At 48.1% G+C, this 13,637-nt stretch overlaps 1 protein-coding gene across 3 annotated transcripts in view; it reads right to left on the bottom strand.

Moving 5' to 3' along the window:
• Positions 1-13,637, bottom strand: part of Tnfrsf11a (TNF receptor superfamily member 11A) — a 61,738-nt gene that overhangs the window by 21,889 nt on the left and 26,212 nt on the right. For 2 of the 3 annotated variants that reach the window (XM_087581351.1, NM_001271235.1), the window contains 4 exon segments: positions 12,675-12,800; positions 8,125-8,268; positions 3,923-4,016; positions 1,776-1,870 (listed from right to left, as the gene is read on the bottom strand). In XM_087581351.1, coding sequence (XP_087437477.1) covers positions 1,776-1,870; positions 3,923-4,016; positions 8,125-8,268; positions 12,675-12,800 — 459 coding nt within the window. 3 annotated transcript variants of the gene reach the window in all.

The following is a 13,637-nucleotide window of genomic DNA, read 5'->3' as shown; positions in this document are numbered from 1 at the left end:
TTAAAAACAACATTTAGATGAGCTTAATCTACAAACACTCACAGATGATTACAGAGTCTAAGAAGTTACTGTTTGGCTTGATCCAAATCTCCACATGGGCACCCTCACTATGACTCTCACTCTCTACCATGCATGGGCATTGGCTGTGACGTTTGTGTTTATAGCTTACCCCTAGTTCATTGTAAATAACATACATATATATTTGTAAGTTTATGTATTTATATATAATAAATATATACATGTAAAATAAATATGTATTATAGCTTACCCCTAGCTTAGTGTAAATGTAGATATTTATATATATATTTATAAGTTTATATATTTGTATATAATAAATATATGTATAAATATATAAGTTTATACATGTTTATACATGTTTATAGCTTATCCCTACTCAGTGTAAATATAGATAAAGATGATATGGATGATAGAGAGAGAGAGATAGAGATAGACACAGACATAGGCATGTGAAAGGGACTGGGTCAAATGTACAGCAGACAAAACAAGAAAGAGAAGGTAGAGGAGGGGGAGGAGGAGGAAGGGGTAGGAGGAGGAGAAAGGGGAGGAGAAGGATGAAGAAAAGAGGAGGAAGAGGGAGATGAAGGAAAGAAGGCAAGAAAGAAGAAATGATGGGGAGGGAAGCTGGAGAGATATGTCACAGTTAAAAGCACTGGCTGCTCTCCCAAAGGAAGTGCATTTGATTCCCAGCACCCAGATGGCAGCTCACAACTGTCTGCAACTCTAGTGCTAGAGGCTCCTTCACCCTCTTCTATCGTCCTTGAGCAATGCACAAAGGTAGTGCACAAACTCTTATCTATAACCATAAAATAAAAAATAAATCTTTTAAACGATAAAATAAAAACTGGTGGAAAATGAAACTAATACCAAGATGATAGTGGACAGAAGGAGCAGAAAACACAAGTAAGTCCCCGAAGATACAATGTGCCAGTCACTCTGGAGAGACCCCACAGATACGGCGTGTCACTCTGGAGAGACCCCACAGATACGGCGTGTCACTCTGGAGAGACCCCACAGATACGGCGTGTCACTCTGGAGAGACCCCACAGATACACTGTGCCACTCTGGAGAGACCCCACAGATACGGCGTGTCACTCTGGAGAGACCCCACAGATACAGCGTGTCACTCTGGAGAGACCCCACAGATACGGCGTGTCACTCTGGAGAGACCCCACAGATACGGCGTGTCACTCTGGAGAGACCCCACAGATACGGCGTGTCACTCTGGAGAGACCCCACAGATACGGCGTGTCACTCTGGAGAGACCCCACAGATACGGCGTGTCACTCTGGAGAGACCCCACAGATACGGCGTGTCACTCTGGAGAGACCCCACAGATACGGCGTGTCACTCTGGAGAGACCCCACAGATACGGCGTGCCACTCTGGAGAGACCCCACAGATACGGCGTGCCACTCTGGAGAGACCCCACAGATACAGCGTGTCACTCTGGAGAGACCCCACAGATACGGCGTGTCACTCTGGAGAGACCCCACAGATACGGCGTGTCACTCTGGAGAGACCCCACAGATACGGCGTGTCACTCTGGAGAGACCCCACAGATACGGCGTGTCACTCTGGAGAGACCCCACAGATACGGCGTGTCACTCTGGAGAGACCCCACAGATACGGCGTGTCACTCTGGAGAGACCCCACAGATACGGCGTGTCACTCTGGAGAGACCCCACAGATACGGAGTGTCACTCTGGAGAGACCCACTGTGGACCATACACCACCCCACAGGCTCTGCCCTCCTACCCTTGGGTGGTTTTATCAGTGTCAGGGAAGAGCTGCAGACCACATCTGATTCCGTCGTCCCTTGGTGTGCTTCCATCTTCCCAAGGACGGTGCAGCTGTGAGGAAAGAGCAGGCAATGGCTGTGGCCTGACACTTCTAACTCAAAACCAAAGAAAATATCTCGAGGACCCAGAGCCCCATCTTCTTCAGGAAGGGAAGCCATCAGAGGTGCCTGGAGCACTTGGGGAATACTCTAAGAACTACCAGGAACATAGTGGGAGAGTGTGAGGGACTTCAGCAAGGAGGATTCCAAATGCTGAGAGTTTTGATGAGTATACTTCTAAAGATAAAAATTTCATGTTTTCTCGACCTGAAGCTTGAATAAAATGCATTGGGAAGCAGCGTTTGACAAGAGCCTCCCAAGCCCAGTGTGGTGGTGTACCCCTGCATCCTGACACAGCATAACTAGCCCTTGTCTGAAAGCAGTAAAAGATGGGAAGAGGAGAATAGGCAACCACAGCAGCTCCTGGGATAGGTAAGGTGAGCTTTTAAAGCCTAAAGAATAGATGTGCAACTGAAGACTCTTTACATATATCACTAGTGTTAAACAACGGGATGCAAGGAAGAGTCTGGAAGCCTATTCAACGTAACTTGTAGGAGGTGCCATACATGTATACACGCTATACATCAATCTCTAATTCCAAATCCGATAGTCAGAATGTGAAACTCTTGTAACACTGACATGAAAACCCAATAGGAAATCTGACACCATGTAACCTTAGTACACTTGTAAAAGTAATTTAGACTGGGTATGAACCATGAGAGACAAAGCCACTGGGTTGAGACCTGACACCCCCCCCCCCAAGAGTACACATCAAAATGCTTGGGCATTTGGCTAAGGGATACTCAGTCTGTATCCCACACTATCACTATAAATTTTGTCCCTGCAGAAAACCCAGAACTGCTTACACGCTTGTCAATAGGAGCTTGGCAAGTCAATGCTGGTGCAATTCCACAGTGAGATACATGGCAGGTCTAAGGAGTCAGAGACTCCAACTCAGTGTAGAAAAAAAATCAGGTAAGCTAGTAATATGTGCAAGACCCTGAGTTCAGCCCAAGCAACAAAAATAATAAGTAAATAAGCCTGAAGTTAAAATATTGGTGAAAAGGAGGAATCGAGATGACCATAGACGGGATAAAATGAAGGCCCAGATGAACCTCTGTTATTCAGCATGTGAAGAGCTTCAAGACTATGCAAGAGAGCCCAAGGTGCTTTCAGGGTACACACACTTCTACAGACCGGAAGACTGAGCCAGTGCTGACTGAGTGTCGGGGAGGTGAAGTGGCAACACAAGGTGGGGGCAAGGCTTAGCCAGAGATGCTGTGCCTAGCACACCTGGAGCCCTCACCCTCCACCCGCACTAGCCCACCCACAGTCCACATACCAATAGACGATACATAATTTTCAACTAAATAAGGTTAGGCAAAGGAGAAAGAATCAGGAACTGAAGGTCATATATTTCTGAGTGTAAGAAGTGACACAAAGCCCTGACACACGCTGGGTCCAACGATGCCAGCCTCAGTCCCTACTGTGCACGGACAGAAGCTAACCACTGAATCAAGTCTATAAGAAGCTAACAAGTAACCAAGCAGCCAAGAGGCTAAGACATCCAGAGCTGCTGAGGCTGGTTAGCATTCCTTCTAAGCTCCGCCCAACAATTACTGGCAACAGCCAGGTAGGCCTGGCTTGCTCTAACAGGGGCTGTTTGGCCCCTCCTCGCTCTCTCTGCTCCTCTCTCTGACTCTCTTCTCTCCCTGACACCACCCTTTTCTCCTTCCCACCCTGCCTCCCTCCACGTGTTCCAGGACTCCAGGCCTGTTCTCCCCCTCCCCTTTCCATCTCCTTCTTCCTCCTTCTTCCTCCCCCTCCCTTTCCGCCTCCCTTTCTTTTCCTCTACTCCCTCCTCAACTCCCTTTCCCATGGCCCCAAGTAAACGCTATCCTATACTAAGCCCATAAATGGCTGGTACCTGAGGGGTAAGGGATGCCTTAGCATGGGCCCCCTGAGGAACCCTCCCACCTCATCACATCGTACTCTACTAAACATATCCTGGTTTCTTTTTATAAAACACAACAACTGGTCCTTGGGTGTCTGCACAGTCACTTACTTGGTCCAGGGTTTGCATTTGTCTGTTGACGAAAAGACATCTGAGAAGAAGCCCAGGAGGCAGGGTGTGCACACGGTATCCACGTTGAGCTGCACTGTCAAACAAACAAACAAAAACAGACAAAAAGCAAGGGGACACTTAGAGATCAGTCAGGATGGTGTCGTGTCCCTGGAGTACTACCTCCATGTTCCCCACGTCTGCCTGGCCGGCTGTATCTCCTGCTTTCAGCTCCCCCAGGCTTGGGTGGCAGAAGTGCTTACAGGATTTTGTTCAGAAGCTGGCTTTTCTCATGTCAGGCCACTGAGACTAAAGTCCAGCTAAGGCCAGCTCTGCCTTCAACCTATTTCCTCTTCTGTCTATGTAGCTGGGATTTGCTGTCTGGCTATCTCCAGCCTTCATGGTTGCATTAGTTTTCACCACCAGGAAATGCGGTGCTCTCACTGTGTTTAAGGGAAACCTGTTCTTCCAAATCTAAGCTCACTCTAAAGCCAAGGGTCAGGGAGAGGTTTTTGAAACATTTCCGGTCCCAAGCATGTTGGATATGGGGTATATGATACTATTCACTACAAAGTTATTATTTAAAACCCAGAACAATTGAAACATTTGAATCAACAGTCAACTTCTTAAATAAATGGTGGTACACTGCCACAGTGACATGATCAGCTTCACTTCACTAGGCTAAGGAATATAGCTTACCAACTACATCTCCCCCCCCAAAACAAACAAACAAACAAACAAAACCAACCTTGTCTCTTCCTCCTAAACAAGAATTGGTGTCAATTTTTTCTACCAAGGGCCGACATGACTACCTATGGCCTGTGCTGTAATTGCTCACAGCACAGAAGGAATTACAGACAGATCGTGAAGAAAGTGGACTGGGCTGCAAACACAGATGCAAGGGATGAGAAAGTGTGCGTGTTGCCTCCATCCGCAGTACTCAGAGTAATCGATACTCCTGACCAGAGAGCTCCATTCACTCCCATGCTCCTCTGAAGCTAAATTAGCAACCTCAGAAATGCCTCAAGCTCCCTGTATCTCCCTTCTCCATTGTATCTGGCGCACGATGCCTTGGTGAGCACGAGCAAACAATACTGACTACAATGTGAAAGCAACATCAGGCCATGGGCTGCTGCCAGAGCCATAAATGACTTTTGACATTAGTAGGATTTCTAGACTTATTTTTCACAAATACAAACCTAAAATAAGAAATTAAAATTCTTGGTACCTGCCTGATAGCAGGTAGATGTTTGATTTTCGTCATTTGGCTCAATAAATAAGATATATTGTCACCCTCATATAGCAATGTGACTGGCTTTCAAAGAATTGTAACAATGCCAGGACCAACTGGCATTAATTGACAAAGCATTTTTAAAGATGAACACAGGGGCTAGAGTTTGGTTCCCAGCACCCATGTCAGTGTCTGTAATACCCAGTGGACCCAAGACCTCTGGTTTCCTGGGACACTGGCATTCACACTGCATGCACTTTTAACACGCACTAACAAGAGGAGTCACATTCCTATCTGCTCCAAACCCTGCTGTGGACCCAAGTCTTGGCTGTGCTAAACTGAGTCAGGAGTTGAAATACTGGAGACCACAAAACCGCACACACAGCAGCAGCCTGGTCCCATTTTTCTTTCCCTGCTGGCCCAGAGCAGAAGTGTGGTCGAAGAATGGTACGGGGGCCAGGTCAGCTGTCTTGAATTCAAATATACTGCAAATTGGGACATGAGAAATGGACTCTTTTAGGGCTACAAGAGAGAGTCTCCTGTAGCTAAGGATGGCCCTGAACGTCTGATCCTCCTGCCTTAAAGCCTGAGTGCTAGGATTACTGGTATGTGCCACCATTCTCGGTTTTATCCGGTGTAGGGATCAAATCCAGGGCGTTGAGCACAAAGTTGGCAAGCATTCTACCAACTGAGCTTTGCACCCCCAGCCTCAGGAGTGAACTTCACCTACTGTCAAAAGTGTATCTTTTCCAAGGCTTAAAAGCTAAGAGACCAGTTAGGTCCCAAACCCCAGCCAAAGACCAACTAAGGGGCTTAACATATCAAAGCTGATGCTGGCGGCCAGCAGGCTCTCCCAGCATTCCTCAGTCTGTTACCGGTTCTGACTGGCTGTCATACCTTGCCCACCCCCTGCATTCTCCAGCCCAGGGGCTGGGCTGATCTTTCTCCAGCGTTCTTCCCTGAATAATCAAGCCATTTTTGTTACAGTGTTTCTTTTTACCCTTTAAATCCTGACCTCTTCCCAGTCTCCTGGCTCTCAACTGTCCCCTCTCCTCTGCTCTCCCTACATGGTCATGTCCACTCTGGACTCTCCCAGATGTGTCTGCCTCTGGTTATGCTCTCCCACATATCTACCATATGCCTTCTCCTCCACCATATCTAGGGGCAGTCGTGCCCTTTCTATTCCTTTTGCCCATCCAAGAACACCTTCCAGAAATCCTAACGTTCACACATAGTGCACAAAGGTGGGAAGTCTGTGGCAAGGTCAAGGGCTTTGTCTATTCAAACAGCAGGATTTGGAGGGAGACAATATGGCCAGGAGGACTGTCTTTATGAATTAAAAGCTCAAGTTGACTTTTGAGAGAGAGAGAGAGAGAGAGAGAGAGAGAGAGAGAGAGAGAGAGAGAAAGAGAGAGAGAGAGAGAGAGAGCATGTGCACATGAGTCAGGGCTGATGCAGGCGCCTGCTGAGCTAGCTAGATACATTCTTCCAAGTGGATTCAAATGATTAATATTTTAATTTTCCCAGCCCTTGTCCAAGCATGCTGGCTTTAAAATGACATCTTTGTGTGACAGACTGCCAAGCATACACAGCTGTTTGTTACCCTCTGAAAACCTGCTTTGTAACACTTCCTAGAAGTTGGGAGCGAGACCTCCTCTCAGAAGCACTGTCCTAAGTTGAAAGGATTTCTGCTTCTTTGCTTTCCACAAGGCTGAAGGACACAATGGGGTTCTCAGATGGCTGAGCATTAAAAACAGACCTGGCTTCGTGTCATTGGCGAGCAAGGATGTAGCTCTCGGAAGGTGCTGGGGGAACGGTGCATGAGCCTCAGCAGCTATACGGACAACTCAGAAACCGGAAGTGTGAGTGGACGCTGTGCTAATGCCTGACACTGGTGAGCACTCAGCCCCGGTACAAACACCGGGCAAGCCTACTCTCAAAGTTCAAAAGATGCGAGTTTAAAAGGCATAGAGTGAGCATGGTGGCAGCTTTATCTGGGAGGGAAAAAAACCTTAGTTTTTCCCTGTGAACCCAATCAATTCAGTAATCATCATCATCATCATCATCATCATCATCATCATCATCATCATCGATTTCAAATTAGTGCTTACACTTTATGTGAAGGAATTCAAAGAAGTGATTAGGAAAGACTTCCAAACACAGAAAGGGAGGAAACTCCAGGTGGAAGGTGGGTGAATGCAAACGGGAAAGCAAGTGTGCGAGCGTGGCAACAGTCACATTAAGCCGTTGTGAGGAGAAACTAGCTTTTACACTCTAATGACTGGTGTGCATGACAAAGGTCAGAAGACCTCACAGCTCTGTCTTCTGAAGCTTCCACTTTTGGTTTTGTTTTAGGCAGTCTTTCACTGGCCTGGCACTTTGCCTCTGCTAGTTGGCCAGTTTGCCTCAGAGATCCAAGTATCCTGTCTACTCCTCCTGCTGGAGGTGGGATTAGCATTTACTGTGAGTTTTTGATTCTCACACTCGGGAAGCACTTTACAGCAGAAATATCTCCCAGCCCTCCTTGTTATTGCGGCTGCAGCTTCCCAACAGCTAAGTCTTTAGGAACTCTTTAAATTAGAAATTAATATCTACAGACATCAGTTTACAGTGTGTCCAGAGGTGCGCACCCTCTTCTGAGAGGCTGCGTTCTTTATACCTTGGCGGATCCCTGCACTACACTATCACTAAGTGGGGACCCTCAGGTTTCACATATTGAGGCCAATAGCCACAAAAGGGACAGAGGGGTGAAGGAATTTGGGACTACCCATGTGCTGTTCCAAGCTGGACTAAACTGATGATGGTTCAATTGTAGTTCCTCGGGGACAGCTGGGCTCCCTGAAGCACCCTTGATACAGCCATGACAAATCCCGGAAAGTTAAGAGCAGGGCTCGCGGACAGAGCTCACACCCGCAACCGTGCAGCCATACAGGGATGCTGGGTGCCACACACACAAGTAATCGAGCAGCCGTACAGGGATGTTGAGCTCCGAAGCCCGGTGCGCACTCCGTGTTCCGACGGCAGCACTCGCAGTCTGCGTTCCAGTGGTAGCCCGCCGTGCAGGCACAGCGACGCGGGGCCGTGTGGTTGCCAGGGTCCACCGCCACCAGGGCCTTGCCTGTAGGAGACAAGAGATGATGGGTTCTCCAGCAAGGGGCTGGAGACACAGATGCACTATCTACTTGGTGCACTGTCCCCCTCCCAGTTCCAAACGGCCCACTAGCCAGCTGCGTCTGGCCGCCAACAGGGTGACTCACTGGGTTTGAGGAACTCGGGAGTTCCTTTCCATACTTCCTTATTGGTAGGAAACCGTCCAAAGAGCCTTTTCTTCCTAATAACTCGAAGTTGTGTAGACTGTCTAAACAGTTTTGTGTTGGTAGGTTAATTTATTTGGGGGAAATGCACAGTAGTGTACAGACGCTTGATTTTTGTTGTTGTTGTTGTTTGTTTGTTTTTGGTAAATTCAGATGTCACACAAACTGTTATGCAAAGTTTAGCGAGACACCAGGGCTTTTCTGGAGGTGTGAACCCATCCTGGGGTCCTGAAGGCTCTGGGGTGTTCAGGTAAGTGGACAGAACAGAAGCAGGCAACAAGCCACACTTGAGCAGAATTGAGGTAGGTGGAGCTTGGGGTCTGAGGAGAGGAGTGAAGAAGATAGGAGGGGATGGGAAGGCATGGGAGGGGAGGAGAGGAAGAGAGAGGAGAGGAAGAGAGAGGAGAGGAAGAGAGAGGAGAGGGAGAGAAACACTATAAGAACAAGTCCATGAGGGTTGGTCAGTTGAAGTTAAGAGCAGCCCAGATGGAATATGTTAAATTATAATTCAAGGTTATTAATGGGGAAATAGGTTCTAATAGATTAGAGGGTAGTTATCTGCCCAGCTCCAGTGTTGATTAAGGCTTATAATAATAATAAAAGTTTTGTGCCTTTTATCTAGGAACTGAATTATCAAAGGTGGGATAGGAGTCAACCCATTGAGATTAAATAATTTATACAACAAGTACCCATGTCCTGCAGCTCATTCTTGCCTATAATTCCAGCTCTGGGGGGTTGACACATTTTTTCTGGCCTTCTTGGGCACCTGCGTGTGTGTGTGTGTGTGTGTGTGTATGTGTGTGTGTGTGTGTTACATGCCATCCCCTATACACGCCTACATAATTAAAATGACTCTTGAAAAAGCAAAAACCAACCAAACAGCAACAACATCACTTTGTAAGTGCTGAAAGGCCCCGTCTCATCTGGACTACCTACGTGGCTCTTGTACATTTCCAAGGAGAAAAGAGACAGGGAGCAATCAAAACCTGTCTCTTCCTTCATAGACTCAAGTTATAGTCAATTAAAAAAAAGGACATTCCTATTTTTGTGCTTTTTAGACCCAAGCATGAGCCCCGTTCTCGACTGTACCAAGAGACCAAATGGCGCAGAAACATGTGTGTAGCACATATAAACATACAGGAGCACAGGAACATGTCACTTCTCTGCAAAATCCCTGCAGGATCCTGTGTGAGCATTAGGGAATGAGGGTGGCAATGGTTTAAGAACAGCCTCATGCGCTTGGTGTTCAGTGTTTGGCTGCAACACTGGCAGCAGACAGAATGAATCCTTATTTCTGTCAGACAGCGGTGAGTCAAGGTCATCAGAGGAAATAAAAAGGACTAATCAGAGGCTGGTGCCCAGTGGAGTTTCCGCAGCACTTTCTCCAGCCTAGAGTCCGCTGGCTGTCCCAGACACATTAGAAAGATGATGTTCAGGACTGCTGACTTCCTGATTGTCAGAACAGGAAAATCATGGGAGTCCATGAAGATGCCTATGGTAGTGTTAGAAGATCTGGGTTCATCTCAGAGTGGTTTGATAATATGAACATCAATAAAACTAGTGTCTGCAAAAAGTTGAAGCAACTCAGACACAAGTACATCCATGAGTTCATGCTGATGCAAACGCTTAGAAGTTGAGTGATCCAGCCAGGATTGTGAAAATTACAAGGACTTGGTGTGCCTTTCTGTGTGTGCTGTGCTTCACGGAGACAAAGTACTGACTGTGTGTGCTGTGCTTCACGGAGACAAAGTACTGACTGTGTGTGCTGTGCTTCACGGAGACAAAGTACTGACTGTGTGTGCTGTGCTTCACGGAGACAAAGTACTGACTGTGTGTGCTGTGCTTCACGGAGACAAAGAACTGACTGTGTGTGCTGTGCTTCATGGAGACAAAGAACTGACTGTGTGTGCTGTGCTTCATGGAGACAAAGAACTGGCAGGGAGAGTTTTTATGATGCATCTGGCTAATAAACAGAGAAAGAAGGCAGGATCAAACACCTAATGAAAGTTGATCTAGTCAGGCATGGAGGTACACAACTATAAATGTTAGCATTTGCAAGGCAGAGGCTGAGGCTGAGGCAGAGGCTGAGGCAGAGGCAGAGGTAGAGGCTGAGGCAGAGGCAGAGGCTGAGGCAGAGGCTGAGGCTGAGGCAGAGGCTGAGGCAGAGGCAGAGGTAGAGGCTGAGGCAGAGGCAGAGGCAGAGGCTGAGGTTGAGGCAGAGGCAGAGGCGGAGGCTGAGGCTGAGGCTGAGGCTGAGGCTGAGACTGAGGCAGAGGCAGAGGCAGATGCAGAGTGGCGGAGGCAGAAGCAGAGGCAGAGGAAGAAGCAGACGCAGAGAGGCACAGGCAGAGGCTGAGGCAGAGGCAGAGAGATAGAGGGAGAAGCAGAGGCAGAGGCAGAGGCAGAGGCAGAGGCAGAGGCAGAGGCAGAGAGACAGAGGCAGAAGCAGAGGCAGTGCCAGGGCCAGAGGCAGAGGCAGAGGCAGAGGCAGAGGCTGAGGCAGAGGTAGAGGCTGAGGCAGAGGCAGAGGCAGAGGCTGAGGCTGAGGCAGAGGCAGAGGCAGAGGCAGAGGCTGAGGCAGAGGCAGAGAGATAGAGGGAGAAGCAGAGGCAGAGGCAGAGGCAGAGGCAGAGGCAGAGGCAGAGGCAGAGGCAGAGAGACAGAGGCAGAAGCAGAGGCAGTGCCAGGGCCAGAGGCAGAGGCAGAGGCAGAGGCAGAGGCTGAGGCAGAGGTAGAGGCTGAGGCAGAGGCAGAGGCAGAGGCTGAGGCTGAGGCAGAGGCAGAGGCAGAGGCAGAGGCAGAGGCAGAGGCAGAGGCAGAGGCAGAGGCTGAGGCAGAGGCTGAGGCAGAGGCTGAGGCAGAGGCTGAGGCTGAGGCAGAGGTAGAGGCTGAGGCAGAGGCAGAGGCTGAGGCTGAGGCAGAGGCAGAAGCAGAGGCAGAGGCAGAGGCTGAGGCTGAGGCAGAGGCAGAGGCTGAGGCAGAGGTAGAGGCTGAGGCAGAGGCAGAGGCAGAGGTAGAGGCTGAGGCAGAGGTAGAGGCTGAGGCTGAGGCAGAGGCAGAGGCTGAGGCTGAGGCTGAGGCTGAGGCTGAGGCTGAGACTGAGGCAGGAAGATGGAGATCAGGCTACATAGGAAGCCTCTATTTCTAAAATAAACCAAGACATATGGGTGTAGCTTAGTAGGAGAGTGTCCCTGGCATGTGCAGGCCTTAGGGTTGGTCCCAACACTGGGGATAAAGATCCAACCCATGCTTATCAGTGGCTAATATTATAAAAATAAATTTCCCAATGTTATTCAGAAGAACTACACTATGGATAAAGGGGTTTTGCTAGACCCTAGCCAAAATAAAACAGAATTCTGTCAACCTTCTAGATTTAATATGAAATATACAAGAAATACCAGAGAAAGAATATGATAAATGACACTAAGAGATACAACCATGAAATCCACACTGGAAACTCCGCTGGAGAAACATGGTGATTGATGGCTTAGTATGCAGAATGGAAAAAGGGGAGAGAGAAAAGCCCACAACTTCTTGGGAGATCCGTGAGACATATTTTGATACTTATTTCTAAAAATGAGCTATTGTTTGCTTGCTTGTTTGTTTGTTTGTTTGTTTGCTTGCTTGCTTAAATGAAGCTAAGTGTGCAGATGCATTCCAATAATTTCAGCCCTGTCAAGCTGAGGCCGGGGTAGTTCCTTGAGTTCAAGACCAACTTGAGCTACAGAATGAGATCCTGACTCAAAGCATTTTTTATTATCCAGCTCTGCGGCCCAGAGTTATGGATCCTTGTGAGGCACAGACTGTGCCAACAGAGTATGAGCTGTCTCACAGACGGGTTGCCAGCCAGAAGCTCCGTCTGAGTCCTGTCTCTCCTAGCTAATCCCGGAGAACTCCCACAATCTCATGACTTCAAGTCTGTAGCTTTAAAATGGGACAAGCATACGAGTAGGGGAAGATGAACTGACACAGACACACCGAGCACTGTGGGGACATTTTGTCAATGGCAAGATGTGGTCACAATTAAAGTACAATGTAAATTTTAACCTGAGGCAATGGGGACATAAAACATGAGCAGAACCCCTTCTGACACCATTCAATGGAAAAGCAGTGGGCATATTTGAAAAGCTTCTGTGGAACAGATTTAAGGAACAAAAGACGGAGAGTACACATCCACACCGCCCGTGACTCATCAGTGTGACACACCCACCTGCATCACAGACTTTATGCAGCAAGCATTTATCTTCTTCATTCCAGGTATCCAAGTATTCATCTGGGCCACAGGGCAGACACACACTGTCGGAGGTGGGAGTGCATTTAGAAGACAGGTACTTTCCTTAAATTGAGAAGACAACGTACCAATCAGAAACAAAACAGTGACAAGGGCTGTGCCAATCAAAACTAAACAAGATGCTAAGCGTGTGCGAGAACCTGGATTAAAACCCCAGCCACAAATAAAGAAATTCACATCAACCTGCCAGTCCGACTCCCAGAACCATTCATCCGGGACGCCCTCTAAGACAGGGTAACGCAGAGACAAGGGCACCGAAGGCAGTGAGTATGGTACCCTGGGCTCCTCAGCCTCTGCTGGCTGAAATATTCAGTCCCAGGTTTGCTGGACCTAGTGTTACTTCCTCATGGATTTTTTGGTTACTGCAGTAGTCTCTTAGCTTGTCTCAAGAAACAACCCATCGTTCACACTCCCAAACTGGTGACTGAGAAGAACTCTGCAACCAGCCTGTGCCCTGCAGAACTTTAGGGCTTCGTTGAACTGGACCAAGAGAAGAGGACTACCTTAGGGGACTGGTCTTTCCCTTCCCTCTTCAAATTCTCTGCTCTGTCTCCAAGAGCAAGAGAAAGTGAGGACCTCGCAGGCTGGACTCCACCGAGCCACACTCAGGGAAGGTGGCATTCAGCCCCCTTTGTCCTTTTTGGTTGGTATTCAAGAGGTCTGTCAAGAGTTAAGCAATTCCAGTTTATTTATTCCAAAACAAGACTTCTGTGCACACGATTTGAAGTGTCAATCGCACTTCGTGTTTGACTAAGAGGTGACTTTAGGAAATATTGCCTTCTCGGGACAAATCGAGGACCAGTTTCTGAAACTGGCTTGGATTCATAAGTGATGATATGTCCCGAGGGAACGCATTCTGTCTTCCGAGTGGTAAGGGTCACT

Source organism: Rattus norvegicus, chromosome 13, assembly GCF_021556685.1.
Source record: "Rattus norvegicus strain SHRSP/BbbUtx chromosome 13, alternate assembly SHRSP_T2T, whole genome shotgun sequence".
Lineage (NCBI taxonomy): Eukaryota > Metazoa > Chordata > Mammalia > Rodentia > Muridae > Rattus > Rattus norvegicus.
Note: the sequence above shows the minus strand (reverse complement) of the source record. Positions and strands in the feature narration are given on the sequence as shown.